The sequence below is a fragment of the Cyanistes caeruleus genome, unplaced genomic scaffold, assembly GCF_971803275.1.
Source record: "Cyanistes caeruleus unplaced genomic scaffold, bCyaCae1.hap1.1 HAP1_SCAFFOLD_65, whole genome shotgun sequence".
NCBI classification, from domain to species: domain Eukaryota; kingdom Metazoa; phylum Chordata; class Aves; order Passeriformes; family Paridae; genus Cyanistes; species Cyanistes caeruleus.
In genome coordinates this window covers 1622413-1635515 of record NW_028255884.1, presented here as the reverse complement: position 1 = coordinate 1635515, position 13103 = coordinate 1622413, and the positions used below count along the sequence as shown (strand labels likewise).

The following is a 13103-nucleotide window of genomic DNA, read 5'->3' as shown; positions in this document are numbered from 1 at the left end:
TCTAGTTCCTGACAGCATCCAGGACAACGTTTATATCAATCAAGGATTTGAAGAACACCAAGTATCAACTCAGAAACAAAGGACTGTATCAAGTGAAAACATTTGCACTTATAGTGAAGTGAAAATGCTTTCAAAGGGGGGAATGATAGTAAAAAGTTCTAAAATCTTAGAAAATTCGGGGACTTAGAAAGAAAGTTAGGTTTGGTAAGCCCTTGGAAAAGTAGGCCCTGAGAAATGTTAGGCCTTGTGCTTGTTAAAGATCAGGTCAAACTGTACCTGTGTAATCAGTAGATGATAAATGATACAATTGTTAGATGTGATTAGATATAATTATTGTTTAGAGAACATGAGGAACAATATTGGGGGGCTAAGGGGGGGATCACGAGAAATCCATGCTTGGGTAAAAACAATGCTTACAATAGAACAATGTAAGTTTAATAATTAATATGTAAGTTGCATAACAATAGAGTATAAAATATGTTCAACTCAAAACCAGATTGGGTCAGATTTGGGTATGTGTAACCCTGATACCCAGAGCTCTTCAATTAAGTACCTTCATATAATCATTCATGATTCTGTATGTTCCTGAACGCTAACAGGATGGCAGAAAGACACCGGGGTGACGGGGAGTTGGCAGCAGCCCTGAGCCATCTTGGCTTTTTTCACCCTTTGTCCTGCCCTTAGGAACAGAGGAAAGGGGAAGGTGCAGGGAGGTATACACCAAAAAAAAAAAAAAAAAAAAAAGGAACTTCACAGAATGCAAAAACAGTCCACCAGAAGAGCCATACCATCCATAATCATCCATAATGTTAATATAATCGTCCATAATGTTAATATCGTTCATAATACAACTTGTTGGGTGATGTAAGGTGTTTGTCCCAGCGTCTGGTCTCGGCTCCCACACCTCCGTAAGCCCTTTTCTTCCCCATGCCCGAGGCACTCCCAACCCAGCCTTCCTGCCAGGTACTCTCGAGTCCTCATTTCTTAGGCGGGGGTCTCGCCGGCTCTCAGGCCATCAGCCGGTGACTTACGAGGTGTCCATGGAGCCGGGTCCTGCTGTTCTCTTGCTTTGCTGGATGCCACGCAATCTCTCACCATATGTTGCAGTCAGCAACCTCAGGATCTCGTCCAGGGAAGCAGCAGGATTCTGGGGACCAGCATCAAACCAACCAAGACGGGCTCCCGTTCACGAAACCATTTATTCAGCATGGGAACAAAGTCAGGTCCAGAACAGAGAGCCCCGAACAGAGGCACAGCAGGGGTTTTTGAGGGACAGAACCCCCGAGGGTTTCCACCTTTGAGGGTGGAGTTCAGGGTCAGGGACCAGTAGAAGCACACCAAGGGAGAACCCCTCAGGGACTCAAACCCAATCAGAACTCCTGGGCCGCCCTTCTCAAGGGGTTTGGGGTAGGACAACGTAACTCTTTGTCTCCCTGAGGCTGCTACCACACCACTATAATATTTTTTCCCCTGATCTATCATGCTGAGCACCATGCAAGGCTGTAGAGAGGTCAAGAGAACCTCTGTTTTTAAAACTCTGCCCTGCAGCTATTCCTTACGGTGCTGTCAGCAGGGAAGACATTTTGTCTTCTAAAACCTTACTTCTGATAGTTTTTCCCATCTGAAAACTATCTGGGCCAGGGGCAGCACCCAGGGACCTGCCCTGCCTGGGGGAACTTATACCTGGATCTTATAACTAAGTATCAGAAACAAGGGCACACATTCTGTATTCCAGACTCCAACATTTTATTCTTATTCTTAATTTTCCATGTTTTAAGTACTACTACGTCTTCATCTACTTCAGCTTCTGACGCTTCTTCCTAATATTCCTATTCTTATTCTTTATCATTTTTTGGTTTCTGGAGGGTCTTATGCAAGGTTTGGGGGGGGGGGGGGCGGTTTGGGGTTTTTTCTTTCCTACTACTACTTCCTAAACACAACTTTCTTTTCTTTTGTTAGAATTGTGTGTGTTGCAGTCCAGCAGGCCGCCGTCGTGTCCTGGGAGCAACACCTCCTGTCTGTGTCCATTCCTCATGGCCAAAGTGCCCCAGGATCAGCATGGAGTCCTTTCCGGAGGAGAGGAAATGGCCTTGGAGTCCAGCAGGGAGGAGCTGGAGCCAGTGTCCCTGCAAAGGGCCAAGAGCCGTGTGGCTGTGGCCCTCGGGGACCCGGTGCAGGGGTGCCGCTGGCGGTGCCAGGCTGCCGCTGGGAGCCGATGACTTTCCAGGTGCCTTCCCGGCCGGACGATGTGCCGGGATGCGGCGCTGAGCCCCGGCAGCGAGGGTCCCCCTTTGGGTGCCACTTTGGGCTGCCGTGTGCCCTCGGGGAGCTGCCCCAGGGGTGCCGCAGAGCGGCCGGGGCCGACTCGGCCCGCAGGGCCAGCGCAGGCCGGGGCAGCCCGTGCGGCTCCCTCGGGGCGCCGGGCAGGCCGCGGGGCAGCCGCCATCTGCAGCCCAGCGCTGCTGGCAGCGGGCGCTGATCCTGTGGCTGTGCCGCCAGGCAGGGGCAGTGGAACAGCCCCTGTAGCCCCTGCAGCACCCACAGCCCCCGCAGCCCCCGCAGTACCCGCAGTGCCCGCCTCAAGAGCGAGCGGCCTTTCCTGTGGGGAAGCAGCTGCCCAGGAGAAGAGACATCTTCCACCGTGGCTTGAACTGCCAGAGGGCCAGGCCCGGCACAGAGTTGCTCTTGCGGGCACAGCTCGGGCTCCTGGCACTCCACCCAAGCTTCTCGAGGGACAGGCAGCAGGATTCCCTCTTGGGCTAAATCTGCCAGTCTCTGCTGCCTGGCCTCTTCTCCTTCCTCGTGCAGCTCCAGGACGCTCACCTCATCCCAGTCATCGTCCTCCCGCTGCCAGGCCTTGAGCTGGCTGCACAGGATGTTGCAGTATTCCCTGCTGTCCTGAGCCAGCTCTCCATCACTGTCATCATCCCAGCTGGACCTGGAGGATTTTCTCTTTGCTTTGCCTCCAGTCACCTCCTGGCCATCCTGGCACAGCTCTTGCTTGTGGCAAGCTTCCCAGCCCAAGAGTGCCCGGCGGCTCGTGCCTTCTCCTGGGGACAGCCACTGCTCAGGAGATTCTTCCCAATCTGAGAATTCCTGACAGTGATCGCTGTCCGCCTGCCACGGCTCCTGCTCCCTACACTCGCCCCACTCGGAGACAACTGGGGAGGGCTCTTGCTCCCTGCCCTCATCCCAGTCCCGGCAATGCCAGTAGCTCCCCCATACTTGGACCAGCTCTTGCTCAAGGCCTTCATCCCACTCAGAGAGCTCCTGGCAGCTCTGGGCTTCTCCTGGGGACAGCTGTGGCTCAGTGCAGGCTTCCCCTGGAGTCCCTTGCTGGAAATTGTTCATTTCTCCTGGGCAGAGCTCTGGCTCTTCCTCAGCGCAGGACTCCACGGCTCCTCTCCTCCCTCTGCTTGCCCTCTCAGCCTCCTCCTGCTGCTCCCTCAAGGCCTGGGCTCTCTGTGAGCCGGGCCAGGGCCTGGGGGGCTGGGACTTGGGCTTCGCCTTCTCCTCCTCCGTGCCTGCAGTCCTCTGGCACACACAGGTACCTGGACACAGCCACTGTCCTGGGACTGACCCAGGCCCCACAAGCCCTTTATATACCCCCCAGCCGGGGCGGGGCTCTGCCATGTCACAATGGACTTTGGGCACCGCAAGGTCCCGCGTCACCACGGGCCCTGACACCCCGTGCCTGTGTCACAAAGGCCACCCCGGCACCCTGTGCCTGTGTCACAAAGGCCACCCCGGCACCCCGTGCCTGTGTCACAAAGGCCACCCCGGCACCCCGTGCCTGTGTCACAAAGGCCACCCCAGCACCCCGTGCCTGTGTCACAAAGGCCACCCCGGCACCCCTTCAACAGCCCAAGGCACCAGGAGCGGCCTGGAGCAGCCCAGGCCTTGGGGGATTGCAGCCCCTTCTTCTGAGCCGCTCCTTCAAATGATCAGGAGTGGCTGGGGCCAAGTGAAGGTGCAAAAGGAGACCGTGTGTGTCTTCCTTTGAAAGACAGGGGCCTGCTAAGGGAGGCAAGAGGCTCCTTTGCAATGGAAAATGTAAACCCCCTCATTCCCAATTATTATCCCTTTGAAAGGCACTCTCTGGCAAAGATAGGAGGACAGGAAGAACAGTTTGTGCTGCTTTTGCATGAATTGCTATTTGGTGAGCAGGGAAAAGCCCCCCATGGAAATGATTTTACTGAGAGGAGCTGCTAAGCGAGAGCTGCCCCTGTGCCAAGCAAAATCCAAGAGCTGGCTAGCTGTGGGAACTGACTACCTATTAAAGCATTTAAAAAGCTGCATCCACCTCGGTGAGACTGACATTTTGCAGACAGGCAAGCCCGGGAAATCTCTCTCTTGCTTCCACCTTTGAGGAGGTACCCGGCTGCCGGTCGGGCCGGGCCCCGCTGCACTGCGGCCCTTGCAGTCGTGCTGACAGTGGCCGCAACAATCCTTAAAGCTTCAGGGTCCCCTGACACCCGGGCAACCGAGGAGGAAATTAAAGGAGCGGGTTCGCTGGAGTCCCCAAAACCAACTGGAATAGGAAAATCAAGTAGGGATGAGGCCCATAAAGCCTGCGCAGCACAGGAGCAAAGTGCAAAGACCAGGCCTAGGGGCAGACACAACAATATCTAGGGGAGGTGTGAGGGCGCAGTCTGAGGGCATGGGTCCAGACACAGACTGGGGTTAGAAAGATGCAAAATACTGCGACAAATTGCAACCAATCAGGGGAGAGACATGGGAAGATTCTAGAAACATAACTTTCAGTGGGGTGACTTGATGAACGTATTAATTGCCATCAAGCCTTTGGCAAGTGCTTCCCAAGGCTTGAACTCAAAGCCTGCTGCTTCAGGGCTGAAGTCTTTCTGGCCCTGTGTCCCAGAAGGGCTGAATCGCACAGGGTCGGCCTGGCGGGGCCGGGCTGGCCCCGGCAGTGACCGGGTGGGGACGGGAGGCTGCGGGACCCCGGCTGAGGCTGGGCCGGACCACGGCTGCTCACACCTTGCCGAGCCTAAGCCGTGCCCCGCTGCCGGCCCCGCTGAGCTGGAGTCCGCTGGGCTCCGGGAGGAGCTCCGGGTGGGTCCAGGCCCCCTCGGCCACGGCCCGTGCGGCACACGGTAATTGAAAGAAATTGGCCAGGAGACAAAACTCCTGTTTGATGCCTTTATTAGGATTCAGCTCTTGGGGTAGGGGGGGGCCTAAGGGGTTGTTTGCATCACTGCCATTCCCACACTGTCAGCTCCAAGGAGGAGACACAATTCAGCTTTGCAGCACACACTGCAGAGCTGGGGCTTCCATCCTCATGAGAGTAGCCAGGGACCTGTCGTCCTGGTTTGCTGTCTAGGGCTGTCAGTCCTTTCCTGTCCTCTTCAGGTCATGGTGATGCAGGAAGATGGTTTCTAAGCAGGTGTAGGTGATGCAGGGAGATGATCTTGCATCATAGCTTGCTCAAATATGTTTCATTGTCCTTTTATTCCTCTGTTAGCTCATTGTTTTGGTGTCCTGCACGCCTTAGTTTGCATTTTACTCGGTTACACAGCTTCCTGGGAGTTTCTTTGTTCTAGTGTGGCACAGTGACCATGGGAGTTGCCTCCTTCTGTGGCATACCTTTCTAATGGGTTGCTTTTGTTAGTTGGATTTAGCCCCCATGGGAGCAGCTCTGTTACAAGGTAGCAGGGAAGTAAGGGGAAAGGGTACAGGAATGTCTCATAAGAACCTTTAAAACACTTCAGAAACTGGTAAGTAATTAACATTACTAATAACCATCAGAGTAAACAAGGGGTACAAGGTTTACAAATGGGATAAGAACATTAACTGTACCTAACTAAACACAGTATTTCATCCGGGGTGGATTTCTTGAGAGATTTTATGCATGACACCTCTCTTCCCCTATGCCCTGTACACCATGGGTAGCAAAAAAAAGGTCTTGTGAGACTGCCTATTATAACTATATGCCTATGTAATATGCTATATTTATATACATAAGGAAAAAAAAAAACAAAGGAACAATGCTAGAGAAAAGGAAAATCGCTGCTCTCTCAGGTGGTGCCCAGCAGACAGAGCCTGCCAGATCAGCTCTCTGCAGAGCTCCAGCAGCACAGCCAGCCTAGGCCCGACAGACGAGGCTTTGTCCTCCATGCCCTGCGGAGCTGATCTTGCAGGTTATCAAAGACGGAATATCGAGCCCTCTCTATTGCCTGTAGGATGTACAGTGTTTGAATTGCCAGGTTTACAATGGCAGGGCTGCTGCCATCCACCATGTTCACAAGGGCTGGAAGAGAGACGAACAGAGCCACGGTCAGATCCCAGACCTGTGAGGGCCCACGGATAGCCCCCTGCCAGGGCCATCCCAGTCGGCTCTTGCCATGGCCAGCAGGGAGCAGGGACCAAGGGGATCAGCCTGAAGCTGCTGGCCACGAATGCCCCATGTGCCCCTGAAATCTCGGTGTGCTCTTCTCACGCCGCCCCTCATCCACACGGGGAGCAGAGCCCTCCGCAGCCAGGCCAGGACTTGCAGCTCCACCTGCCAGCCCCACTGACAGCCCGCTGCCCTCACTCACATTTGTAAATGAGCTGCATCTCTTCCTTCTGCCCCCTCAGGAGCCGCCCGGCTATCCCTGGGAACACAGAGCCTGTCAGGGCCCCGGCGGCACAGCTCCCTGCCAGCGGCGCTGCCAGCCCTGTGGCCACACGGCCTCCCGCCCCGGCAGGGCTCAGCCCGGGCCCTTGCCGCATCCTGACTCAGCCCAAGGGCACGGCTGCCAGAGGCCGGCAGCAGCAGCCCCGAGGGCAGCCGGGGCTCCAGGGCGCCGGGCCCCGGTGCCGCTGCCGGGGCAGCAGCCGGGGCCGGGGCCGAGCTGCGGCGGGGCGGGGAGGGAGCCCGGGCTCGTGGCTCACCGATGAACCTGATGGCCGCCTCTTGCAAGGTCTCCTGCGGGCTCTGCAGGTACGGCAGGGCCCGGCGCAGCTGCTCAGCCGCTCGCCTCTCATCCTGTCCCAGCTGGAGAGAGAGGCAGGAGGGAAGGGTTGGTGCGGGCTCTGCCTCTGCGGCCAGCCCCGGCCTCCCGTGCCCGCCCAGCCCTGAGGCCCGGCCAGCAGCCGCTGGCGCCGGGCTCTGGAGGGGGCAGAGGGCCGGCTGCTGCCCGGGGAGCCGCGGTGCCGCCCTGCCCGCAGCCCCAGTGTGGGGCTCCATTGGCACCCGGCTCGGGGCCACAGGAGCCTGGAGAAGAAGCCGTGTGGCCGGCTGCGGCACTGGGCAGGGGCACAGCTGCCAGCCCCCACACCGAGCGCCGGAGACAGGGGGCTTCTCCAGGCTGAGGCTGGGCCTTCCAAGCCGTCCTTACCAGGCACTCGGTGATCATCCACAGCTTCTTCTTCTTCACTGGTCTTTCCAGATCTCTCCTCTTCAGGAACTCAGCCGCACAAAGCAGCGTTGCCCAAGAAGCCTGGAGAGCAGCAGAGACCCGCAGATGGCCCCACAAGCCAGGACACAGGACCCGCATTTGTGTGCCAAGGCCTGGAGGAGGCTGCAGCCGGCAAGGTGCCAGGGCAGGAGGCAGCCGAGCCCCGTGCCCGGGTGACAGCAGCAGCCCGGGAGTCCTCACCTCCGCCACCTGCTGGTTCTCGTCATGGCAGTGGAAGAAGAGTGGCAGCAGGCTGTGGTGCACGTGTGACTTCAGGGCCTTTTTTTCCTTTTCTGTTAGAACAGTCATCAGCGATCGGAAGAATAATATGGACACCAGCTGCACCTGGCTATTATCCTATATGAAAGGAAGGAAAAAACACCTCAGCCCTGTCTGCATGGGGCTCAGCAGGGCGCAGGTGGGCAAATCCCCAGGGCACCAAGTGTCTGGGCAGCACCCAGTGGCCTCGGCTGGGGGCACAGAGCCTTACGTGGTCAAGGAGTGGCAGGAGTGCCTCAGCCAGCTGCAGAGCCATGTGGCTGGGTATCAGCATGTCCTTGTCCAAAACTATAAAGCTGAGCACCATGATTGCCTTCCTAACTATCTCTCCATCTGCATCCCACAGGAGCTCCACAAGACTTTCAGTCAGGCTCTGCATTTTTTCAGCCTGTGTGGAAGACAAGTCTGTGAAACCCCACCCTGCTGCCACAGGGCCAAGAGGCCAAAGGCCTGTCCCAAAGCACTCAGGCAGCTGAAGCAGGAGGCAGGAGAGCTGGGAGCAGCTGCCTCGGTGCCCAAAGCCCAGCCGAGCCCAAGTGACTGCGTTCCCCGGCGCAGCTTCAGCCACTGCCCACTTCTCACCATCGAGGGATCATCAATCAACTTGAAAAGGGCCCTGAGTGCCAGGTGACGCCTGTCCCTGCTCTCGCTACTCAGGTGCCTTGAGAAGATTTCCAGGACTCTGTTAGCGCTGCGTTCGCTCAAGTCCAGGTAGTCCAGGATCTGAAAGGCACAGGCAGTGACAGGGGAGCCAGCTGGCAGGAGCCCAGAACCAACACAGGGCATGGGCACCATCCCAGGCAGCTGCAGCTGTGAGGGGGCAGAGAGGTGGCAGGCAGCTCTGCAGGGAGGCAGTTCTGGCCATGGGGCTCACCTCCACAAGGAATGCCAGGGCAGGCAGATCCCAGCGTGCCTCCTGTGTGCTGAGCAGCTGGAGCAGGTAGGGAACAATGCGGGAACACAAGGGGATAGAGGCAGACGACATCTCCCTGCCAGGGTGAAAAAGTAGCCAAGACTGTGAGCCAGGGGGACAAACATCTCCCAGGCCTGATTCACAGAGCTCTGATCTTTGACCACTGTCCTGCAAGGGGACCTGGGCCCTTGGGGAGGTGACTCCTTGTGGGCACCCGCCTCTCCCAGCCTTTTCCAGTCTCCTTAGCTGTCCCTTGGTGACGAGGCCCTCTGGCCCACAACAGTGGGGACTGTGTTGGGAAACTTCAGCACAGGGCACAAATGTCAGAGGCAGTGGGAAGAAGGGGGTCTCACCTGGCCAGCAGACCCACGGCATAGTGGTGGGTGTCAGAACAGAGCAGCTTGTCCCAGCCACGCTTGTGTTCCATTTCCACCACCACTTCCTCACGATGCATTTGGCAGAGCAGGGACTTCAGGGCCTGCACTGCAAAGCTGTGTGCACAGCAAAGCCCAGGTCACGCTGGGAGCACTGGCTCCTGCCGTGGAGACATGGCAGGGACAGGAGGAGTGGGATAGAGCACCTGTTGGGGCTGATGGCAAGGCCGTGTTGCTCCTGGCATCCCTTCCAGAAGGCATTGAGATCCTCTGGCATCTCCAAAGTGCTGAAGAACACTTGGAAGAGCAGATGCACAAAGAGGCGGGGGAAATGCACTGTCACTACATGTGGGACGCAGGGCATCTGAAGGATCTTCCACATCAGCACAGTTGCCTGCAGAGGACAGAGAACCCAGAGACAGTGCTCAGTGCCGAGGTGTCCGGGTGTCAGGGCCTGAGTGTGGCAGGGAGAGGTCAGGGGAAACCCTTGGGGAGCATCAGGCCTGGTGCCCCTGAAGCTGCCCCTAGGCCAGGTTTCAGCCTGGTGCCTGAGGCAGGGAGATGCAGTGGGGGAAGGAGGAAACAGAGCTGCTGAAGACACGGCTGGCCATGGGCTGAGCAAAGGCCAGTTGCAGAAACTCACAGCCAGGGCAAAGACACCTGTGTTGTCCCCATCAGAGGTGCACGTGCTGTGCTCTGGCCAGTTCCCCAGCACATCGAGGACTATCAGGTATGCCTGCTCCGCTGTCCTGGGCGAGCACAAGATCGTCTTCCACATGGTCATAGCAGCTCTGTGGGGCGACAGCTCTGTCTCACGGGGGTCTCAGACACATCCCCGTGGCCTGGGCAGCAATGGGGAGCTGAGCTGGCTGCCAGCTCTGCCTCTGCCTGCTGCCCCTCGCCAGCAGCAGCACCCAGGCAGCCCAGCCCTGCGGGGACAGGGCCCAGAGGGGCCATGGCATGGCAGCAGGCTCAGGGGCCGATGGAGCAGGGCTGGGAAAGGTCCCAGGTACACAGGGCCCTGGAAGTCTCTGTTGGTCAGACACCTGGGCCAGGCTGTGCAGGCTGATGGGCTGAGGAGCCCTGAGCCCTCTGGGCACGTGGGCCCCGTACCTGTCACACGTTGGGGCCACACGCAGGAGAGCAATGACCACATCAGTGGGCTGTGCCTCGCTCAGATCCAGCAGGGTCCTGTTCAGCCTGTGCTCAGAGAACTGATTGGCCATGAGCCACTGGTGGATGTACCTCACCATGGCAGGCACCTGGAGAAAGCACAAGGGGAGACTTGGAAAGCTGCCAGAGGGAGTCAGGAATGTCCCCAGCTTCCCCAGAGAAGTGCTTCCCTTCTCACCACGCTGCAATGGCCTCAAAGGCTTAGAGTGATCAGCAGGTGTGGCTTGGGAGGCCAAGTGATCCCTGGAGGATCAAACCCTGGCCACAGGCTGCTTACTTGCTTTTGACTGTAAAAACCCTCCTCTACAAGCATATCCAGCAGGGCAGCAGTGGCCTTGGTGTTGAAGATGTACGAATATGGTCTGACCCCAGTGGCCATGGCGCTGGTCCCTTCCTCCCGAATTCTCTTGATGAAGTTGCAAACCAGCTGTAGGAGAAGGGCAGGAGACAGAAACATCGGGGATGTTCTATGGAGTGCTCCAGGCGTGGTGCTGGGCTGAGCCGTGCCAGCAGGCCCAGCCCAGGTGGGGATGGCTGCAGGTACCTGCGCTGTTCTGCGGAAGAGGCCACGGGCAGGCTCCTGCTCTTGTGCCTGGTCCATGGCTGCATCTGGCAAAGAGCAGCCAGAGCTGAGGGGCTGCAGGAGAGGCTGGAGAACACAGCCCAGCCCTGCACTCCCCAGGCAGGGACAGCCCTGGGATGCCCCAGGGGATGGAGCACGGCCACTGCTGCGGGGGCAGCCCCAGCCCCTTTTTTGTGCTGTCCATGGGTGTGTCTCCACAGGACAGGGTGGGATGGGATGAGATGGGATGCAATGGGATGGGATGGGGCCAAGATGGCCACAGGCACCAGCCCTTTGGCCCAGCTCTGCCACTCACCCTCCTCCAGCGGCTGGAACTGCTGCACCTCTTCAGTCTCTGGTGCTGGGGCAGCTCCAGGGCCTTCTTCCTCTTCCTCCTCCTCCTCCTCCACCCAGGCCAGCTTGAGCACTCTTGGGGGTTGCTGCTCCAGGTCTTCTTCAAGACTCTCCCATCCTTTCCATAGGAACAGCACCAGGGGATGGCATGGCATGTAATGGGATGGGGCCAAGCTGGACACAGGCACCAGCCCTAAGGCCGAGCTCTGCAACTCACCCTCCTGTGGTGCCTGGAACTCCTGCACCTCTTCAATCTCCTGTGCTGGGGCAGCTCCAGGGCCTTCTTCTTCCTCCTCCTCCACCCAGGCCAGCTTGGGCGCTCTTGGGGGTCGCTGCTCCATGGCAGGGACTGGATTTATGGTACTTGCAGGAGAGATGGCTTGGGAAAGCTCAAGTCAGCAAGTCCTGCAGTCGTGCCTGGAAGGCACCTGCAAGACTGAAGTCCTGGCAAGACTGCAGGACAACAAGTCCTGCACTTGGGTCTTGAAGGCTCCTGCCACAAGGACAGGAGGCTTCTTGACAGGGATTGTGGTCTGGTTTCAAGGGCAGTGACTGCAGGGATGGGCGATGCCTCAGAAAAGCTCCAGGTCACCAAGTCCCGCAATCTGCCCTCAAGAGAACCTTAAGAAAAGAAGCCTCGGCAAGGCCACAGGTCAGCAAGTCCCGTGGTCTGGCCTCGAGGTCACCTGTAGGAATAACGGCTCAGAAAAGCTCCGGGTCCGACACAAAAGAGTGCGCTGTGCGGGGGCTCCTCACAGCACCGCTCTGCCGCGTCCTGTCCCGTCGCGTGCACTGGGCACTGTGGCGTGGCCCTGTCACCGCCAGCTCCTATGTCACCACGTGTCACAAAGGGCTCTCTGACACCCTGTCCCTTTCCATCCCATGGTGACCATGTGTCACAAAGGGCCCTTGCACACACTGCCACCTGCCCTTGGGCTGCCCCCATCCCCCCCAAAGTGGCCCAGGTTGGAAGGAATCCCTTGCCCAAAGTGTCTTAGACAGCCCAACAGGATCTTTAGGAACGCCTCAAACCATCAGCAAACACTGCCCTGCTCTGCAGGCTCAGGGCAGCAGAAGGAGCCCCCAGGGCTGCCGACGCAGCCGCAGCAGGAAGGGCACGGGGCCTTGCACAGAATCTGGCACGGCCTCCTTGGGACATGTCCCGGCTGGTGGCCATTCTAAATTCACAGGTGTGACACAGACAAGGAACATCTGGGCCAAGGCACGAAGTGTTCACTAGAATGTATTTTAGCACATTAGAAAGACTTGGGAGGAATCCCAGAGGGTCATTTTTTGAAGCAAAGTGATCTGATTAAATACTGTAACCAACGGTAGGCTTGGTAAAAATTAGAAAGTGGTGAAAATGGACTGCTTAATGGAACTTTAAATGATCATCCACTGTTACAGTTGATGTTATTTTTAAGAAAAGAAGACAAATGAGACCAAGTGATATGTGCAGACACATTTTTTTACCCTGAAGAATAAACCTGAGTGGCACAAAGAATATGGCTTTGATTTAGACCCCCAGGAGACTTTGGTCCTTCCTTTGGAAAGAGATAACAGGTGGAAAATAAAGAGATGTTGTTCAGCATGTAGTTTAGGGCAGAGATGTTTGAAACTGGCAAAAAAGCACGAGGAAGACACTGTTATAGATGTCCAAGACTCACAGCTGAGTTATTCCAGGCCAGCTCTACCTTCCCCCTCAAGCAACCAGTCCTCTCCCTCAATTAAATGAAAGTGAGAATGAGATGAATAATCCTGGTGAGGGAACAAGTTTGGGGATGCCAGTGACAACATGTACAAGGAATAAAACCAAGAAAACTTTGCCTTTAGTCACCCCCTTAAGGCAAGCAGTGGGTCCCACAGGAGAAGCTGTGTGGGTGAAGATCCCCTTTTCTACTGGTGACCTGAATAACTGGCAGGAAGAAGTTCATAATTATAGAGAAAACCCTAGCAAAGTGGCAAAAAGATTGGAGTTAATAGTCAAGAACCGAGACCCAGACTGAGGTGATTTCATGATGACAGCGCTAAGGAAAACAGATAAGGAG

The 13103-nt window shown here is 56.9% G+C and overlaps 1 protein-coding gene across 2 annotated transcripts; it reads right to left on the bottom strand.

Moving 5' to 3' along the window:
* Positions 1-5938: 5938 nt before the first annotated feature.
* LOC147647142 (maestro heat-like repeat-containing protein family member 7) lies at positions 5939-11890 on the bottom strand. 2 transcript variants are annotated; one of them, XM_086872496.1, is made up of 16 exons: positions 11273-11890; positions 11018-11173; positions 10684-10748; positions 10417-10566; positions 10080-10228; positions 9610-9757; positions 9173-9360; positions 8946-9083; positions 8554-8668; positions 8262-8402; positions 7891-8067; positions 7602-7757; positions 7341-7442; positions 6895-6997; positions 6558-6614; positions 5939-6268 (listed from the first exon to the last, which is right to left on the bottom strand). In XM_086872496.1, the coding sequence occupies exons 1-16, from the start codon at positions 11394-11396 to the stop codon at positions 6069-6071; spliced, it is 2169 nt and encodes a 722-aa protein (XP_086728622.1). In that variant the 5' UTR covers positions 11397-11890; the 3' UTR covers positions 5939-6068. The 2 variants fall into 2 exon arrangements, with proteins under 2 accessions (XP_086728622.1, XP_086728623.1); XM_086872497.1 differs by having other exon boundaries at positions 10684-10742; positions 11273-11859.
* Positions 11891-13103: the final 1213 nt, after the last annotated feature.